We start from the raw sequence: 18,353 nt of genomic DNA on the forward strand, positions 1-18,353 counted from the left end.
TTCTACGCTCCAGGGAATAAAGTCCTAACCTATTCAACCTTTCTCTGTAACTGAGTTTCTCAAGTCCCAGCAACATCCTTGTAAACCTTCTCTGCACTCTTTCAACATTATTTATATCCTTCCTGTAATTTGGTGACCAAAACTGAACACAATACTCCAGATTGGGCCTCACCAATGCCTTATACAACCTCAACATAACATTCCAGCTCTCATACTCAATACTTTGATTAATAAAGGCCAATGTACCAAAAGCTCTCTTTGCGACCCTATCTACCTGTGACGCCACTTTTAGGGAATTTTGTATCTGTATTCCCAGATCCCTCTGTTCCACTGCACTCCTCAGTGCCTTACCATTAACCCTGTATGTTCTACCTTGGTTTGTCCTTCCAACGTGCAATACCTCACACTTGTCTGTATTAAACTCCATCTGCCATTTTTCAGCCCATTTTTCCAGCTGGTCCAAGTCCCTCTGCAGGCTCTGAAAACCTTCCTCACTGTCTACTACACCTCCAATCTTTGTATCATCAGCAAACTTGCTGATCCAATTTACCACATTATCATCCAGATCATTGATATAAATGACAAATAACAATGGACCCAGCACTGATCCCTGTAGCACACCACTAGTCACAGGCCTCCACTCAGAGAAGCAATTCTCTACCACCACTCTTTGGCTTCTTCCATCGAGCCAATGTCTAATCCAATTTACCACCTCTCCATGTATACCTAGCGACTGAATTTTCCTAACTAACCTCCCATGCGGGACCTTGTCAAAGGCCTTACTGAAATCCATGTAGACAATATCCACTGCCTTCCCTTCATCCACTTTCCTGGTAACCTCCTCGAAAAACTCCAATAGATTGGTCAAACGTGACCTACCATGCACAAAGCCATGTTGACTCACCCTAATAAGTCCCTGTCTATCCAAATGCTTGTAGATTCTGTCTCTCAGTACTCCCTCCAATAAATTACCTACTACCGACGTTAAACTCCCGGCCGGATTACTTTTCGATCCTTTTTTAAACATTGGGACAACATGAGCCACTCTCCAATCCTCCGGCACCTCACCTGTAGACAGCGACATTTTAAATATTTCTGCCAGGGCCCCCGCAATTTCAACACTAGTCTCCTTCAAGGTCCAAGGGAACACTCTGTCAGGTCCCGGGGATTTATCCACTTTAATTTTCCTCAAGACAGCAAGCACCTCCTCCTTTTCGATCTGTACAGTTTCCAAGCCGTTGAGTTTGAAGTAACTTCATCTGCCTGTTCCACTGTTGAGATCTTGGTTGGATTGTTCTTTGTCAGGGACCTCACCTTTGACCTTACCGCCATGGGTGACCCTACCAGGAGCATAGCGCCCGACGGTATCTCTCTCGGGATCACAGGACCACACAAGCTTCTCCACCGCGACAAGGTGACAATCCACAGAGAAGACCTGACTCAGTGTGTGTGTGATGGGTCAATGTAGAGGGAGCTTCGCTCTGTGTCTGACCCGTGTCCTGGGAGTGTGTGATGGGACAGTGTAGAGGGAGCTTCGCTCTGTGTCTGACCTGTGTCCAGGGAGTGTGTGATGGGACAGTGTAGAGGGAGCTTCACTCTGTGTCTGACCCGTGTCCTGGGAGTGTGTGATGGGACAGTGTAGAGGGAGCTTCACTCTGTGTCTGACCCATGTCCTGGGAGTGTGTGATGGGACAGTGTAGAGGGAGCTTCGCTCTGTGTCTGACCCGTGTCCTGGGAGTGTGTGATGGAACAGTGTAGAGGGAGTTTCACTCTGTGTCTGACCCGTGTCCTGCGAGTGTGTGATGGGTCAATGTAGAGGGAGCTTCGCTCTGTGTCTGACCCGTGTCCTGGGAGTGTGTGATGGGACAGTGTAGAGGCAGATTCACTCTGTGTCTGACCCGTACCCTGGGGGTGTGTGATGGGACAGTGTAGAGGGAGCTTCACTCTGTGTCTGACCCGTACCCTGCGAGTGTGTGATGGGTCAATGTAGAGGGAGCTTCGCTCTGTGTCTGACCCGTGTCCTGGGAGTGTGTGATGGGACAGTGTAGAGGGAGCTTCACTCCGTGTCTGATCCGTGTCCTGGGAGTGTGTGATGGGACAGTGTAGAGGGAGCTTCGCTCTGTGTCTGACCCGTGTCCTGGGAGTGTGTGATGGGACAGTGTAGAGGGAGTTTCACTCTGTGTCTGACCCGTGCCCTGGGAGTGTGTGATGGGACAGTGTAGAGGAGCTTCACTCTGTGTCTGACCCGTGCCCTGGGAGTGTGTGATGTGACAGTGTAGAGGGAGCTTCACCAGTGCCTCATAAAGTCTCAACATCACATCCCTGCTCTTGTATTCTAGACCTTTTGAAATGAATGCTAACATTGCATTTGCCTTTCTCACTACTGACTCAACCTGCAAGTTTACCTTTGAGGTGTTCTGCACAAGGACTCCTTAGTCCCTTTGCATCTCAGATTTTTGGATTTTCTCCCCTTTTTGAAAATAGTCTGTACAGTTATTTCTGCTACCAAAGTGCCTTATTGTGCATTTTCCAAGTGGATGAGCTTGAGGCTCAGTTGGAAATTGGTAAGTGTGATGTTGTGGGAATAACAGAGACATGGCTTCAAGTTGACAGGGCCTGGCAAATGAATATTCAAGGGTATACGTCCTATCGAAAGGACAGACTGATGGGCAGAGGGGGTGGGGTGGCTCTGTTGGTGAGGAATAATATTCAGCTCCTTGCGAGGGGGGACATGGAATCAGGAGACGTAGAGTCAGTATAGATAGAACTGAGAAATTCTAAGGGTAGAAAGACCCTAATGGGAGTTATCTACAGGCCCCCAGACAGTAGTCTGGATGTAGGGTGTAAGTTGAATCAAGAGTTAAAATTGGCATGTCGCAAAGGTAATGCTACAGTTGTTATGGGGGATTTCAACATGCAGGTAGACTGGAGGAATCAGGTTGGTACTGGTCCCCAAGAAGGGAGTTTGTAGAGTCCCTCCGAGATGGATTCTTAGAACAGCTTGTACTGGAGCCTACCAGAGAGAACACAATTCTAGATTTAGTGTTGTGCAATGAACCGGATTTGATCAGGGACCTCGAGGTAAAGGAGTCATTAGGAGGTAGTGACCATAATATACGCAAACAACAGGAATTCTGCAGATGCTGGAAATTCAAGCAACACACATCAAAGTTGCTGGTGAACGCAGCAGGCCAGGCAGCATCTATAGGAAGAGGCGCAGTCGACGTTTCAGGCCGAGACCCTTCGTCAGGACTAACTGAAGGAAGAGTGAGTAAGGGATTTGAAAGCTGGAGGGGGAGGGGGAGATGCAAAATGTTAGGAGAAGACAGGAGGGGGAGGGATGGAGCCGAGAGCTGGACAGGTGATAGGCAGAAGGGGATACGAGAGGATCATGGGACAGGAGGTCCGGGAAGAAAGACGGGGGGGGGGGTGACCCAGAGGATGGGCAAGAGGTATATTCAGAGGGACAGAGGGAGAAAAAGGAGAGTGAGAGAAAGAATGTGTGCATAAAAAAGAGTAACAGATGGGGTACGAGGGGGAGGTGGGGCCTAGCGGAAGTTAGAGAAGTCAATGTTCATGCCATCAGGTTGGAGGCTACCAATACGGAATATAAGGTGTTGTTCCTCCAACCTGAGTGTGGCTTCATCTTTACAGTAGAGGAGGCCGTGGATAGACATGTCAGAATGGGAATGGGATGTGGAATTAAAATGTGTGGCCACTGGGAGATCCTGCTTTCTCTGGCGGACAGAGCGTAGATGTTCAGCAAAGCGGTCTCCCAGTCTGCGTCGGGTCTCACCAATATATAAAAGGCCACATCGGGAGCACCGGACGCAGTATATCACCCCAGTCGACTCACAGGTGAAGTGATGCCTCACCTGGAAGGACTGTTTGGGGCCCTGAATGGTGGTAAGGGAGGAAGTGTAAGGGCATGTGTAGCACTTGTTCCGCTTACACGGATAAGTGCCAGGAAGGAGATCAGTTGGGAGGGATGGGGGGGACGAATGGACAAGGGAGTTGTGTAGGGAGCGATCCCTGCGAATGTAGAGAGTGACCATAATATGATAAGTTTTAATCTACAATTTGAGAGGGAGAAGGGAAACTCAGCAGTGTCAGTATTACAGTTGAACAAAGGGAACTATGGTGCTATGAGGGAGGAGCTGGCCAAAGTTCAATGGAACAATACCCTAGCAGGGATGACAGTGGAACAGCAATGGCAAGTGTTTCTGGGAATAATGCGGAAGGTGCAGGATCAGTTCATTCCAAAGAGGAAGAAAGATCCTAAGGGGAGTAAGGGGAGGCCGTGGCTGACAAGGGAAGTAATGGACAGTATAAAAATAAAAGAGAAGTATAACATAGCAAAGATGAGTGGGAAGCTGGAGGATTGGGAAACTTTTAAAGAGCGACAGAAGGTAACTAAAAAGGCAATACGTGGAGAAAAAATGAGGTACGAAGGTAAACTGGCCAAGAATATAAAGGAGGATAGTAAAAGCTTCTTTAGGTATGTGAAAAGGAAAAAAATAGTTAAGACCAAAATTGGGCCCTTGAAGACAGAAGCGGGTGAATTTATTATGGGGAACAAGGAAATGGCAGACGAGTTGAACAGGTACTTTGGATCTGTCTTCACTGGGGAAGATACAAACAATCTCCCAGATGTAATAGTGGCCAAAGGACCTAGGGTAATGGATGAACTGAAGGAAATTTATATTAGGCAGGAAATGGTGTTGGATAGGCTGTTGGATCTGAAGGCTGATAAGTCCCCCGGACCCGATGGTCTGCATCCCAGGGTACTTAAGGAGGTGGCTTTGGAAATCGTGGACACATTGGTAATCATTTTCCAATGTTCTATAGATTCAGGATCAGTTCCTGTGGATTGGAGGGTGGCTAATGTTGTCCCTCTCTTCAAGAAGGGAGGAAGAGAGAAAACAGGGAATTTTAGACCGGTTAGCCTGACGTTGGTGGTGTGAAAGATGCTGGAGTCAATTATAAAAGATGAAATTACGACACATCTGGATAGCAGTAACAGGATCAGTCCGAGTCAGCATGGATTTACGAAGCGGAAATCGTGCTTGACTAATCTTCTGGAATTTTTTGAGGATGTAACTATGAAAATGGACAAGGGAGAGCCAGTGGATGTACTGTACCTGGACTTTCAGAAAGCCTTTGATAAAGTCCCACATAGGAGATTAGTGGGCAAAATTAGGGCACATGGTATTGGGGGCAGAGTACTGACATGGATTGAAAATTGGCTGGTTGACAGAAAACAAAGAGTAGCAATTAACGGGTCCCTTTCGAAATGGCAGGCGGTGACCAGTGGGGTACCGCAGGGTTCAGTGCTGGGACCGCAGCTGTTTACAATATATATTAATGATTTAGATGAGGGAATTAAAAGTAAAATTAGCAAATTTGCCAATGACACAAAGCTGGGTGGCAGTGTGAAATGTGAGGAGGATGTTATGAGAATGCAGGGTGACTTGGACAGGCTGGGTGAGTGGGCAGATGCATGGCAGATACAGTTTAATGTGGATAAATGTGAGGTTATCCACTTTGGTGGTAAGAACAGGAAGGCAGATTATTATCTAAATGGAGTCAAGTTAGGAAAAGGGGAAGCACAATGAGATCTAGGTGTTCTTGTACATCAGTCACTGAAAGCAAGCATGCAGGTACAGCAGGCAGTGAAGAAAGCTAATGGCATGCTGGCCTTCATAACAAGGAGAATTGAGTATAAGAGCAAAGAGGTCCTTTCTGCAGTTGTACAGGGCCCTGGTGAGACCACACCTGGAGTACTGTGTGCAGTTTCGGTCTCCAAATTTGAGGAAGGACATTCTTGCTATTGAGGGAGTGCAGCGTAGGTTCACAAGGTTAATACCCGGGATGGTGGAACTGTCATATGTCGAAAGATTGGAGCAACTGGGCTTGTATACTCTGGAATTTAGAAGGCTGAGAGGGTATCTTATTGAAACATATAAGATTATTAAGGGATTGGACATGCTGGAGGCAGGAAGCATGTTCCCGCTGATGTGTGAGTCCAGAACCAGAGGCCACAGAATTAGGGGTAGGCCAATTAGAACGGAGTTGAGGAAAAACTTTTTCACCCAGAGAGTGGTGGATGTATAGAATGCTCTGCCCCAGAAGGCTGTGGAGGCCAAGTCTCTGGATGCTTTCAAGAAAGAGATGGATAGAGCTCTTAAAGATAGCGGAATCAAAGGTTATGGGGATAAGGCAGGAACTGGATACTGATTGTGGATGATCAGCCATGATCACAGTGAATGGCGGTACTGGCTTGAAGGGCCGAATGGCTTACTCCTGCGTCTATTGTCTATTGCATTCCACTTGCCACTCTCTTGCCCATTCTCCTAATCTATATAAATCCTTCTGCAGCCTACCTGTTTCCTCAACACTACTTGTCCCTCCACCAATCTTCGTGTCGTCTGCAAACTTGGCAACAAAGCAATCTATTCCATCATCTAAATCATTATGTAACCCTCGCATGTGTAACCAGCATGTGTTCGTCTTGGGGAAAACAACTGCTGGCCCTGCCAAACTGAGAAATCTCGTTTGTGTGGATGCTGCCTGATGTGTCCAGTTACAAATCTGCACCGCAAGATATCTGACAGTGCACCATATGCAGTTAAATGATTGAACCTTATAAATTTTAATCTGAATATAGGGTTGGTAAGGAAAATAAAAAGAAAAAGGGCCCATTTTAGGGAAAAAAGTCAAAAGTGGGCGTTGGAGCTGACTGATGCAGCTATTCATCAACCATCGACCTCCTCCGAGTGGTGCCGGCTCTCGGACTCCTGCTCTTCTGACTCTCTCCATTCACGTCCTCTCTTTCCATCGCTCTCCGACAAAAGACCGCAAAAACCCGGCTCCCAGACACACAAGAGAGAGCAACATTTCTCCCATTGGATAGCCCCCTGCATTCCAAATTCCGTTTTCTCTAGTCATAACCCAAATAAAGGGAGGAGAAGATGGCGGCGCGACGCAGTGCGTGCGGCCGTTCCAAATGATATTGTATGTGTTAACTAGGGGCTGTTCACAACACACATCAAAGTTGCTGGTGAACGCAGCAGGCCAGGCAGCATCTCTAGGAAGAGGTACAATTGACGTTTCAGGCTGAGACCCTTTGTCAGGACTAATGAAGGGTCTGACGAAGGTTCTTGGCCTGAAATGTTGACTGTACCTCTTCCTAGAGATGTTGCCTGGCCTGCTGTGTTCACCAGCAACTTTGATGTGTGTTGCTTGAATTTCCAGCATCTGCAGAATTCCTGTTGTGGCCGTTCACAATCCTGATTTGATGGAGACAGACGTGAGAAGCAGGGAGGAACACCTGGAGTAACTTCTGAAATGCCCGCTTTGCTGCCGCTGCTACTGTGTGATCGAGAATCTCCGGAGGGGAAGGCCCCAAATCCTCAGCTTTGCCTATTGCCTGTTACCGGGACCGGGGTCGAAGCGCTCGGCAGAGATGGTGCTTGGTGCTCGGTGTCGGAGAGCTGGTCGGAGGCTCGGAGTTTTCGGACGGACTCGGAGTCGGACGGTGGTCAGACACTTCCAGGATGCTGCATCGGCAAGTTTGCGGGGCTGGAGGTTCACCGTCTGTGTGAGATGATGGGACTTTCGAGAGACTTTGAGACTTTTATCATGCCATGGTCTGATCTTTCAAATTACGGTATTGCTTTGCACTGTTGTAACTATATATTATAAATATGTGGTTTTTGTTTGTTTTTAAGTGTGTCTCTGTGATATCATTCTGGAAAAACATTGTATCATTTCTTAATGCATGCATTACTAAATGACAATAAAAGAGGACTGCGTGTCCTCATAATCTAAATCTAAACATTACTGCTATAGAGAAACCATTACCTTAACAGTGGAACATTACATAGAAGCCATCACATTAGCCTTAGCAGTGAAACCTTACAGTGTGTTACAATTGATATACAGCATAAAAAGAAGCGGTCCCAACACCGATCCCTATGGAACACCTCCAGTCACTGGCAGCCAACCAGAAAAGGACACTTTTATGCCCACTCTCTGCCTCTTACCAAACAGCTAATGCTTTCACCATATCAGTAACTTTCCTGTAATGCCATGGACTCTTAACTTGGTCAGCAGCCTTATGAAAGTCCAAATATACAACATCCCCTTTATCTATCCTACTTGTAATCTCCTCAAAGAATTCCAACAGGTTCGTCAGGCAAGATTTGCCCTTAAGGAAACCATGCTGACTTTGTCCTATCTTGTCCTGTGTCACCAAGTACTCCATAACCTCATCCTTAACAATTGATTCCAGCATCTTCACAACCACTGAGGTCAGGCTAACTGACTCATGCACTGGGAGTGTGTGATGGGACAGTGTAGAGGGAGTTTCACTCTGTGTCTGACCTGTGCCCGGGGAGTGTGCGATGGGACAGCGTAGAGGGAGTTTCTCTCTGAGTCTGACCCGTGTCCTGGGAGTGTGTGATGAGACAGTGCAGTGGGAGTTTCACTGTGTGTTTGACCCGTGTCCTGGGAGTGTGTGATGGGGACAGTGTAGAGGGAGTTTCTCTCTGAGTCTGACCTGTGTCCTGGGAGTGTGTGATGAGACAGTGCAGTGGGAGTTTCACTGTGTGTTTGACCCGTGTCCTGGGAGTGTGTGATGGGACAGTGTAGAGGGAGATTCACTCTGTGTCTGACCTGTGCCCTGGGAGTGTGTGATGGGACAGTGTAGAGGGAGTTTCACTCTGTGTCTGACCTGTGCCCAGAGAATGTGTGATGGGACAGTGTAGAGGGAGTTTCACTCTGTGTCTGACCTGTACCCTGGGAGTGTGTGATGGGATAGTGTAGAGGGAGTTTCACTCTGTGTCTGACCTGTGCCCGGAGAATGTGTGATGGGACAGAGTGGAGGAAACTTTTCTAAACTCCTTTTTTCTACTTTCTTCTTGTAGATGTTCCTGAAGTAATGATAAGAAAATCCACAGAGAATTGGCTTGTGGATATGGAAGGGATGGAGTTAGAGTGTGAGGAAAATGGGAATCCTCCAGCCACAAACTTTGTATGGAGAAGGTAATGATCTGAAGTTTCCGTTCTGAACTAAATGGAAACAATTGAATTTTGGATAGTTGGAGTGAGTCTGATGGGGTGGTGTCCCATTGGGAATATGGACGGTGGGACTGAATAGAAAAAGGGTGGGCCCTGTTGGGAGTGTGGACAGTGGGAGTGAATGGGAATGGGTGGGATCCATTGGGAGTGTTGTTGGTGGGAGTGAATGGGAAGAGATGGGCCCCATTGGGAGTGTGGATGGTGGGAGTGGGTGGGAAGGGATGGGGTCCATTGGGACTGTGGACAGTGGGAGTGAATGGGAAGGGGTGGGCCCTGTTGGGAGTGTGGATGGCAAACGTTAATGGGAAGGGATTTGTCCATTGGGAGTGTGGACAGTGGGAGTGAATGGGAAGGGGTGGGTCCCTTTGGGAGTGTGGATGGTGGGAGTGAATAGGAAGGGGTGGGTCCCTGATGGGAGTTTGGATGGTGGGAGTGAATGGGAAGGGGTGGGCCCTGATGGGAGTGTGGATGGTGGGAGTGAATGGGAAGGGGTGGGCCCTGATGGGAGTGTGGATGGTGGGAGTGAATGGGAAGGGGTGGGCCCTGTTGGGAATGTGGATGGTGGGAGTGAATGGGAAAAGGGTGGGCCCTGATGGGAGTGTGGATGGTGGGAGTGAATGGGAAGGGGTGGGTCCTTGATGGGAGTGTGGATGGTGGGCATCAGTGGGAAGGGGTTTGTCCGTTGGGAGTGTGGACGGTGGGAGTGAATGGGAAGGGGTGAGTCCCTTTGGGAGTGTGGACGGTGGGAGTGAATGGGAAGGGGTGGGCCCTGTTGGGAATGTGGATGGTGGGAGTGAATGGGAAAAGGGTGGGCCCTGATGGGAGTGTGGATGGTGGGAGTGAATGGGAAGGGGTGGGTCCCTGATGGGAGTGTGGATGGTGGGCATCAGTGGGAAGGGGTGGGTCCCTTTGGGAGTGTGGATGGTGGGAGTGAATGGGAAGGGGTGGGTCCCTTTGGGAGTGTGGACGGTGGGAGTGAATGGGAAGGGGTGGGGTCCATTGGGACTGTGGACAGTAGGACTGAATAGAAAAGGGTGGGCCCTGTTGGGAGTGTGGACGTTGGGAGTGAATGGGAAGGGCTGGGGTCAATTGGGACTGTGGACAGTAGGACTGAATAGAAAAGGGTGGGCCCTGTTGGGAGTGTGGACAGTGGGAGTGAATGGGAAGGGGTGGGTCCCTTTGGGAGTGTGGATGGTGGGGACTGGTTGTGTGGGTTCGAGTCTCACACTTTCCTGGTGATTGGTTGACAGAGTGGGTGGTACCCTTCCCAACAACGTCACCATGGATGGGGACAGGCTCTTATTCAACAGACGCCTCACCCTGGAAGATTCTGGAACCTACATCTGTGAAGTTTCCAATGAGATTGGCAGTCGGAGTGCCCAAGTTAAAATAAGTGTCTCAGGTCAGTAAAGTTTGTACCCAAGCTCTCAGTCCGGGGTGTGAGTTGAAGCTCTCTGATGTATCTGCCCCTCGTGGTGCACCATCTCTGTGTTGACAATGAAGTTTCCTATTGGCATTTGCCATTATCAAATGCATCACCTCACACTTGTCAGAATTAAATTCCATCCGTCCAACTCCAGTTCCAGTTGCAATTCCAATGTTCTGCCCAACTTTCTCACTGATGCTGTGACCTCACTATCTGCAAGTACCCCAAATTTTTGTCCCTTCTACAGACTGACTCATCTTTCACACCCAGTTTGTTCCTGTGTATCGCAGGCACGTGGGGTCACAGCTCCGATCGCTGTGGGGCACCCCCGGTCCCAGACTTTCAGTCTGCGTCACTACCCTCTGCCTCCGTCACTGTCAATTGTGGATCCAATTTACCCACCAGTCCTGGATCCATTGCGCTTCAAACTTCTGGACGCCAAGCACACATGACCTGCTAAAAGGTCAATATCTACCACACTCCCCTCATCCACGTACAGTACTTTGTTTGTTCGTTATGTGTCGTGTCGTATAACGTGGGCGATCATGGTCATTTCATGACCATGATTGTTCCTGGTAATTTTTTCTACAGAAGTGATTTGCCATTGCCTTCTTCTGGACAGTGTCTTTACTAGATGGGTGACCCCAGCCATTATCAATAGTCTTCAGAGATTGTCTGGTGTCAGTGGTGACATAACCAGGACTTGTGTCATGCACCAATTGCTCACACGACTGTCCACCACCTGCTCCTGGCTTCACATGACCCTGATCAGGGGCTAAGCAGGTGCTACACCTTCCCGAGGGTGACCTGCAGTCTAGTGAAGGGAAGAAGCGCCTTACACCTCCTTTGGTAGAGACATGTCTCCACCCTGCCACCCAGATATACTTAGATAACTTTTCAAAAAGTTTTATGAAATTAGTAAGACAGAATTTGTCATGAACTAAGATTTGATGAATGTCCTGGATCAATCTCTGCCTTTCCCGGGTATAAATGCTACCTGTTTTATTCCAGCTATCCTTCTAACATGAAGGAACCAGTTTTCCTTCCCTCTAGTTATCTGGTACACCCACCCATGGACAGAGCAAATCTCCGTCTGCCGCAGCAGTCTCTTCCTTTGAGAGGTGGTTGGACAGTCTTATTTTGTCTGGAGTGTTGGAGGTTGTGAGGAGACCTGATAGAAGCTTATAAAGTTACAAGCGGCATGGATAGAGTAGATCAGGGGTTCCCAACCTTTTGTATGTCATGGACCTTTGCCATGAACCGAGGGGTCCGTGAACCCCAGGTAGGGAATCCCCAGAGTAGAAGGTCAGAACCCTTGTCCCCGAGTTGAAATATTAACCACCAGTACAAGCATTGAAAGTGAGAGGCTGATAGATAGGCTACCATCCATTCGGGATATTTCTCAGGAGCGGTGTGCATGCAGGGCTCTCAGTATCATCAAGGATCCCACTCACCCAACCAGCAGCCTCTTTGACTTTCTACCATCAGGCAGGAGACTCTGATAGAGAAAGGAAAGAATGGTCAGGACAGGAAACAACTTCTGTTGCATCACTTACAATTTGCACTGTACCCTACAATATTTAATTTATGCACTTTACTTCGTTTAGCTTTGCATAATTGATTTGTAGATTTAGTTCCTACTTTCATAAGTTATTGTGTGTTATATGTGCATTACTACTATGCTTTACACCCTGGTTCAGAGAAATGTAGTCTCATTTGATGGTGTACATGTATATGGTTAACGGACAATATACTTAACTTGAAAGTTTAAAGGAGATGTGTGGGGGGCGAGTTTCCTTACACACAGAGTGTGGGTGCCGGGGTGGGGGGGAGGGTGTTAGAAACAGATATGAACAGACGTTTGGGTTGTTGCAGACATGAGCGAGCTGGGAATGGAGGGATATGAATCATGTTTAAGCAAAGGAAAATTACTTCAATTTGGTTTCATGTTCAGCACAGAGTTATGGGCTGAATGGCCTGTTCCTGTGCTGAAAGTTCTATGTTTGTTCCTTCTCTCCCACGACAGCCCAGGCAGCAACTCGTCAGGCCCTGGGGATCTTGTGCTCCAGACATCAAACTCTTCATGCCTACATGTCTGGAATCTCACTGGCCCTCTCCATGACTGCCCCGTTGAACACATTTTTCTCCGTGGTAAATGCAGACAAGAGGGATTTATTTGAGACCTCACCGACATCCTCTGATAGTCCCTTTGGTTTTGAATGGAAACCAGCCTCCCCTCTATAGACTCTGCCTCCTTCTCACTACCTTGGTAAACCAGCCAGCATAATAAAAGACCCCACCCTCCCAGATATTCTGTCTTGCCCCCCACTCCACATTGGCCAGATAATACAAAAGCCTGAAAGCATGTCCCCCTGGCTAAAGGACAGCTTCTGCCCTACTGTAGTAAGACCATTAAACAGTTCCTTAGTACCATGATCTACCTCATGATGGGCTTGTAATTCATTGCCTAGCAACACTGCACTTCCTCTGTAACTGTACCACATTATTCTCCATTCCGTCCTTGTCTTCTCTTACTCTGTGACGATCTGATGTGTCTGACTGGTATACAAGACAAGCTTCTCACTGGGCGTCGGTATATTTGACAATACTTGGAATTGGTTTGTTATTGTCAGATGTACCAACTTACGGTGAAAAACCTGTCTTGCATATTGTTTTTCTGGATAATATCATTATACAGTGCATTGAGGTAGAACAAGGTAAAATGATTGCAGAATGCACCTACAGAGAAAATGCAGACAGGCAGATAATAAGGTGTAAGATCATCATGAGGTAGATTGTGAGTTCAAGAGCCCACTATTACAAAATAAAATGTAATGATAAACTAGTTTACCCAAACTTTCCCTGGTATCTTCACTAAATGCCCCCAGGCTTCTCCTGAATCAGGGATATTTCATAAACCCCTCTTTGCTCTACTATTTTATTTTTTAAGAGTTTTGCTACACTCTCAATATTCCCCAAGGTTCCCTCTTGCTTTCCCATTGTCAGTGCTTGCCAAATGCTTCTCTTTTATCTTCATCAATGCCTTGATGTCACCAGGGAATGAGTAATGTGTCAGCCTTGCCTTTCACCCTCATGAGAACCTGTTAGTGCCAAGCTCCCCACAGCTGGATATTTACCCCAACAGCAGTTGCTCCCAGCTGACCCACATTTCTGTAATAAGCCTCGTCCGAACTCCTGACCTGGCCCATCCTCATCCATTTCCATAACTTCCTTGAACTATCCCCCATTGATTTCCGTGACCTTATCAGTTTCCAGCACTGGTTGTCTTCGTCTTCCTGCTTATCAGCCACCTGACCTTCTCTAACCTTTTCCCTCACATCCCACTCCCTGGTGTTCTCTGCCTTTTCTTGTCTTTTGGCCTCACCTATCATCCACCAGCTTCCGTCTCCCGACTCTACCTCTCCCCCCCCCCCCACCACCTGGCTTGACCTGCCTGTCATTCAACACTCTCCCCCTCTGCCCTGGCAGTCCATCAATCACATCTGGCTCCTAGCTCAGCAATCCCCTCTCCCCTCTTTGTGCTGACCACCCCCTCTCTCCGCTCAGTCTTGATAGGGAGTTTTAGCTGAAAGCATCTGTGGTTGCACCCCACTGCAGAGTTGTTGCTGACCAGCTGGGTTGCTCCACCAGATTGTTCGTGACTGTGGATCATGATCACCATCCTCAAAATGCTCCCCTATCGATACTTACACTGATTTCCCAAGGCTCGGTCCAGTACAGCCCCATCTCTTGGATGGGGCTGTTTATGTATTGGCTTGAAAGCTCTCGTAGAGGCACGCTACAAATCCCTCCCCACCTCAAGCCCTTGGACAACAGCAACCCAATCAATAATGTGGAGAGTTAAACCCCCCCCCCACCACTAACTTTGCTTTTACACCAGTCTGTGATTTGTCTCCATATCTGCTCCTCTCTCTCCCAATGACCATTGGTGATCCTGCAGTGTAACCCCAGCAAAGTGATGGTCCCTTCCTTATCTCTAACTCTACGCACCTGGCCTAACTGGGACAGGTTTCCAACATTCTGCCCAAGTCCTACAGTGATGCCCCTTCTCTTTGATGTGGGATCTTTCTAGCCGGGGGTTTTGAGCTGCTATCTCTGCCTTCCTTCAACCGTGTTACTGTGATTACAATAATATTATCTTCCCAGGTTTTCAATGATGCTCTGTTCATCAGTCAGGCGCCTTGCAATGGAAGTGCTCTGCCTTTTAGAGCCCCTGTCTACGCTACCCACTGGATTACTTGGGTTATATTTCATACCTGCTTCCAAATGCTCTCCGCCCCCTGTCAAACTTTAACCTCTCCCCAACAGTAGGGATAGGGGACCTGTTCCAGTTCAGCTGCAACTGTCCTGCCTGTAGAGGTCCCACTTCCCCCAGGAAAGGCCCCAATGATCCTGGTATCTGCAATCCTCCCTCCTATATCAGTTCCTCAGCTGCACTCTCATCTACCCCATCTTCCTATTCCTGTGCTCAGGAGACTGTGGTGTGCCGAGATTACGATCCAGTTCCTTAATCTGCATGCTATCTCACAAAATTTATGTTGCAGAGCTTCATCCCTCTTTATTACCCACCTTGCTGGTATTGGTGTGAACCACACCCTCTGCTTTGCTCCCCCTTCAGAATGCCCTAAAACCACTCATGCATCAGGGAGGTGACAGCATCCCCGAGATCACTCACACACAGATACACCCGTCTGCTCCACATCCAGTTAAGTCCCCGATCACTGCAGCTCTCGTCTCCCTCAAGTCTCACTGCAACAGAGACAACAGTGGGGTCACAGCCTGGCTGTTGCTGAGTTCCCCTGAGAGGACATATCCCCATCCCCGTCCCTCTTCCTGATAGAGCTTCACTCTGTGTCTGATCTGTACCCTGGGAGTGTGTGATGGGACAGTGTAGAGGGAACTTCAGTCTTGCAGGATGTTAGGGATAAATTTGTCCCGGTGAGGAAGATAAAGAATGGTAGGGTGAAGGAACTATGGGTGACAAGTGAGGTGGAAAATCTAGTCAGGTGGAAGAAGGCAGCATACCTGAAATTTAGGAAGCAAGGATCAGATGGGTCTATTGAGGAATATAGGGAAGCAAGAAAGGAGCTTAAGAAGGGGCTGAGAAGAGCAAGAAGGGGGCATGAGAAGGCCTTGGCGAGTAGGGTAAAGGAAAACCCCAAGGCATTCTTCAATTATGTGAAGGAACAAAAGGATGACAGGAGTGAAGGTAGGACCGATTAGAGGTAAAGGTGGGAAGATGTGCCTGGAGGCTGTGGAAGTGAGCGAGGTCCTCAATGAATACTTCTCTTCAGTATTCACCAATGAGAGGGAACTTGATGATGGTGAGGACAATATGAGTGAGGTTGATGTTCTGGAGCATGTTGATATTAAGGGAGAGGAGGAGTTGGAGTTGTTAAAATACATTAGGACAGATAAGTCCCCGGGGCCTGATGGAATATTCCCCAGGCTGCTCCACGAGGCGAGGGAAGAGATTGCTGAGCCTCTGGCTAGGATCTTTATGTCCTCGATGTCCACGGGAATCGTACCGGAGGATTGGAGGGAGGTGAATGTTGTCCCCTTGTTCAAAAAAGGTAGTAGGGATAGTCCGGGTAATTATAGACCAGTGAGCCTTACGTTTGTGGTAAGGAAAGCTGTTGGAAAAGATTCTTAGAGGTAGGATCTCTGGGCATTTAGAGAACCATGGTCTGATCAGGGATAGTCAGCATGGCTTTGTGAAGGGCAGATCGTATCTAACAAGCCTGATAGAGTTCTTTGAGGAGGTGACCAGGCATATAGATGAGGGTAGTGCAGTGGATGAGACCTATATGGATTTTAGTAAGGCATTTGACAAGGTTCCACACGGTAGGCTTATTCAGAAAGTCAGAAGGCATGGGATCCAGGGAAGTTTGGCCAGGTGGATTCAGAATTGGCTTGCCTGCAGAAGGCAGAGGGTGGTGGTGGAGGAGTACATTCAGATTGGAGGATTGTGACTAGTGGTGTCCCACAAGGATCTGTTCTGGGACCTCTATTTTTCGTGGTTTTTATTAACGACCTGGATGTGGGGGTAGAAGGGTGGGTTGGCAAGTTTGCAGATGACACAAAGGTTGGTGGTGTTGTAGATAGTGTAGAGGATTGTCAAAGATTGCAGAAAGACATCGATAGGATGCAGAAGTGGGCTGAGAAGTGGCAGATGGAGTTCAACCCGGAGAAGTGTGAGGTGGTACACTTTGGAAGGACAAACTCCAAGGCAGAGTACAAAGTAAATGGCAGGATACTTGGTAGTGTGGAGGAACAGAGGGATCTGGGGGTACATGTCCACAGATTCCTGAAAGTTGCCTCACAGGTAGATAGGTTAGTTAAGAAAGCTTATGGGATGTTAGCTTTCAAAATTCGAGGGATAGAGTTTAAGAGTCGCGATGTAATGATGCAGCTCTATAAAACTCTGGTTAGGCCACACTTGGAGTACTGTGTCCAGTTCTGGTCACCTCACTATAGGAAGGATATGGAAGCATTGGAAAGGGTACAGAGGAGATTTACCAGGATGCTGCCTGGTTTAGAGAGTATGTATTATGATCAGAGATTAAGGGAGCTCGGGCTTTACTCTTTGGAGAGAAGGAGAATGAGAAGAGACATGATAGAGGTATACAATGTAGGCCCCCTGGCCACCCTCAGGGTCGCTCGGCTCGGTGTCGTCTAGGTAAGGGGTGGGAAGTTCAAGGGGGATATCAGAGGAAGGTTTTTTACTCAGAGAGTGGTTGGTGCGTGGAATGCACTGCCTGAGTCAGTGATGGAGGCAGATACACTAATGAAGTTTAAGAGACTACTAGACAGGTATATGGAGGAATTTAAGGTGGGGGCTTATATGGGAGGCACGGTTTGAGGGTCGGCACAACATTGTGGGCCGAAGGGCCTGTACTGTGCTGTACTATTCTATGTTCTATGTTCTGTATGTCTGACCCGTGTCCTGGGAGTGTGTGATGGGACAGTGTGGAGGGAGCTTCACTCTGTGTCTGACCCGTGTCCTGGAATTGTGTGATGGGACAGTGTAGAGGGAGTTTCACTCTGTGTCTGACCCGTGTCCTGGGAGTGTGTGATGGGACAGTGTGGAGGGAGCCTCACTCTGTGTCTGACCCTGGGAGTGTGTGAGGCGACATACAACAACACAGGAACAGGGTCTTGTATCTGTCTCCACCACCACCCCAAGCAACACATTCCAGGCATCCACCACTCTGTGCTTTTAAAAAAAAAACAGCTTACCTTACATATCCTACTTTGAACTTACCTTGTCTCACCTTCATTGCATGCCCTCTGGTATTAGGCATTTCCGCCCTGCAAAGGAATGCCGGCTGTCTGCTCTCCCTATGCTATGCCTCAGAATCTTCTAAACCTCTCTCAGGTCTTCCATCGGCCTCTGGAGGTTTTGAGGGTGGGTGTGCTCCAGTGCTGACCCCTGTTGGTTGCCCCCTCACAGAGTCGAACGTGGCTGGGGTGAGCATGCTGACCCTGGCCTTCGTGGCCATTGGTGTGGTCGGCCTGGTCCTCGTGCTGATCTTCATCGGCGCAGTGTTCGCTGTGAACCGCTCACACCGCAAGAAAACAGAGCAAATGGTCTTCAAACTGTGAGTGAGAGCAGGAGGACGGGGTGACAGAGAACATGGGCACACGGAGGGTCTGGGTGGGGTGAAGTTGCAACCGGGCGGAGAAGGTGGGTCATCCTGTTGCAGGAGACTTGGAGAGGAGGTCAGGAAGGAGGAGGGGAGGAGGAGAGGAAGGTGAGTGTGAGGGAGGGGAAGAGGGTTGAAGGGAGATGAGTGAGAGGATTGAGGGAGGGAAGTGAGAGAGT

General features: G+C 48.4%; 1 protein-coding gene across 1 annotated transcript in view; it reads left to right on the forward strand.

Moving 5' to 3' along the window:
* LOC134341267 (nectin-4-like) overlaps positions 1 to 18,353 on the forward strand; it is a 57,756-nt gene that overhangs the window by 32,601 nt on the left and 6,802 nt on the right. The window contains exons 4-6 of the mRNA XM_063039129.1: positions 8,928 to 9,045; positions 10,332 to 10,483; positions 17,982 to 18,129. Coding sequence (XP_062895199.1) covers positions 8,928 to 9,045; positions 10,332 to 10,483; positions 17,982 to 18,129 — 418 coding nt within the window. The remainder of the gene's footprint in view (positions 1 to 8,927; positions 9,046 to 10,331; positions 10,484 to 17,981; positions 18,130 to 18,353) is intronic.

The sequence above is a fragment of the Mobula hypostoma genome, assembly GCF_963921235.1.
Source record: "Mobula hypostoma chromosome 13 unlocalized genomic scaffold, sMobHyp1.1 SUPER_13_unloc_1, whole genome shotgun sequence".
Taxonomy (NCBI): domain Eukaryota; kingdom Metazoa; phylum Chordata; class Chondrichthyes; order Myliobatiformes; family Myliobatidae; genus Mobula; species Mobula hypostoma.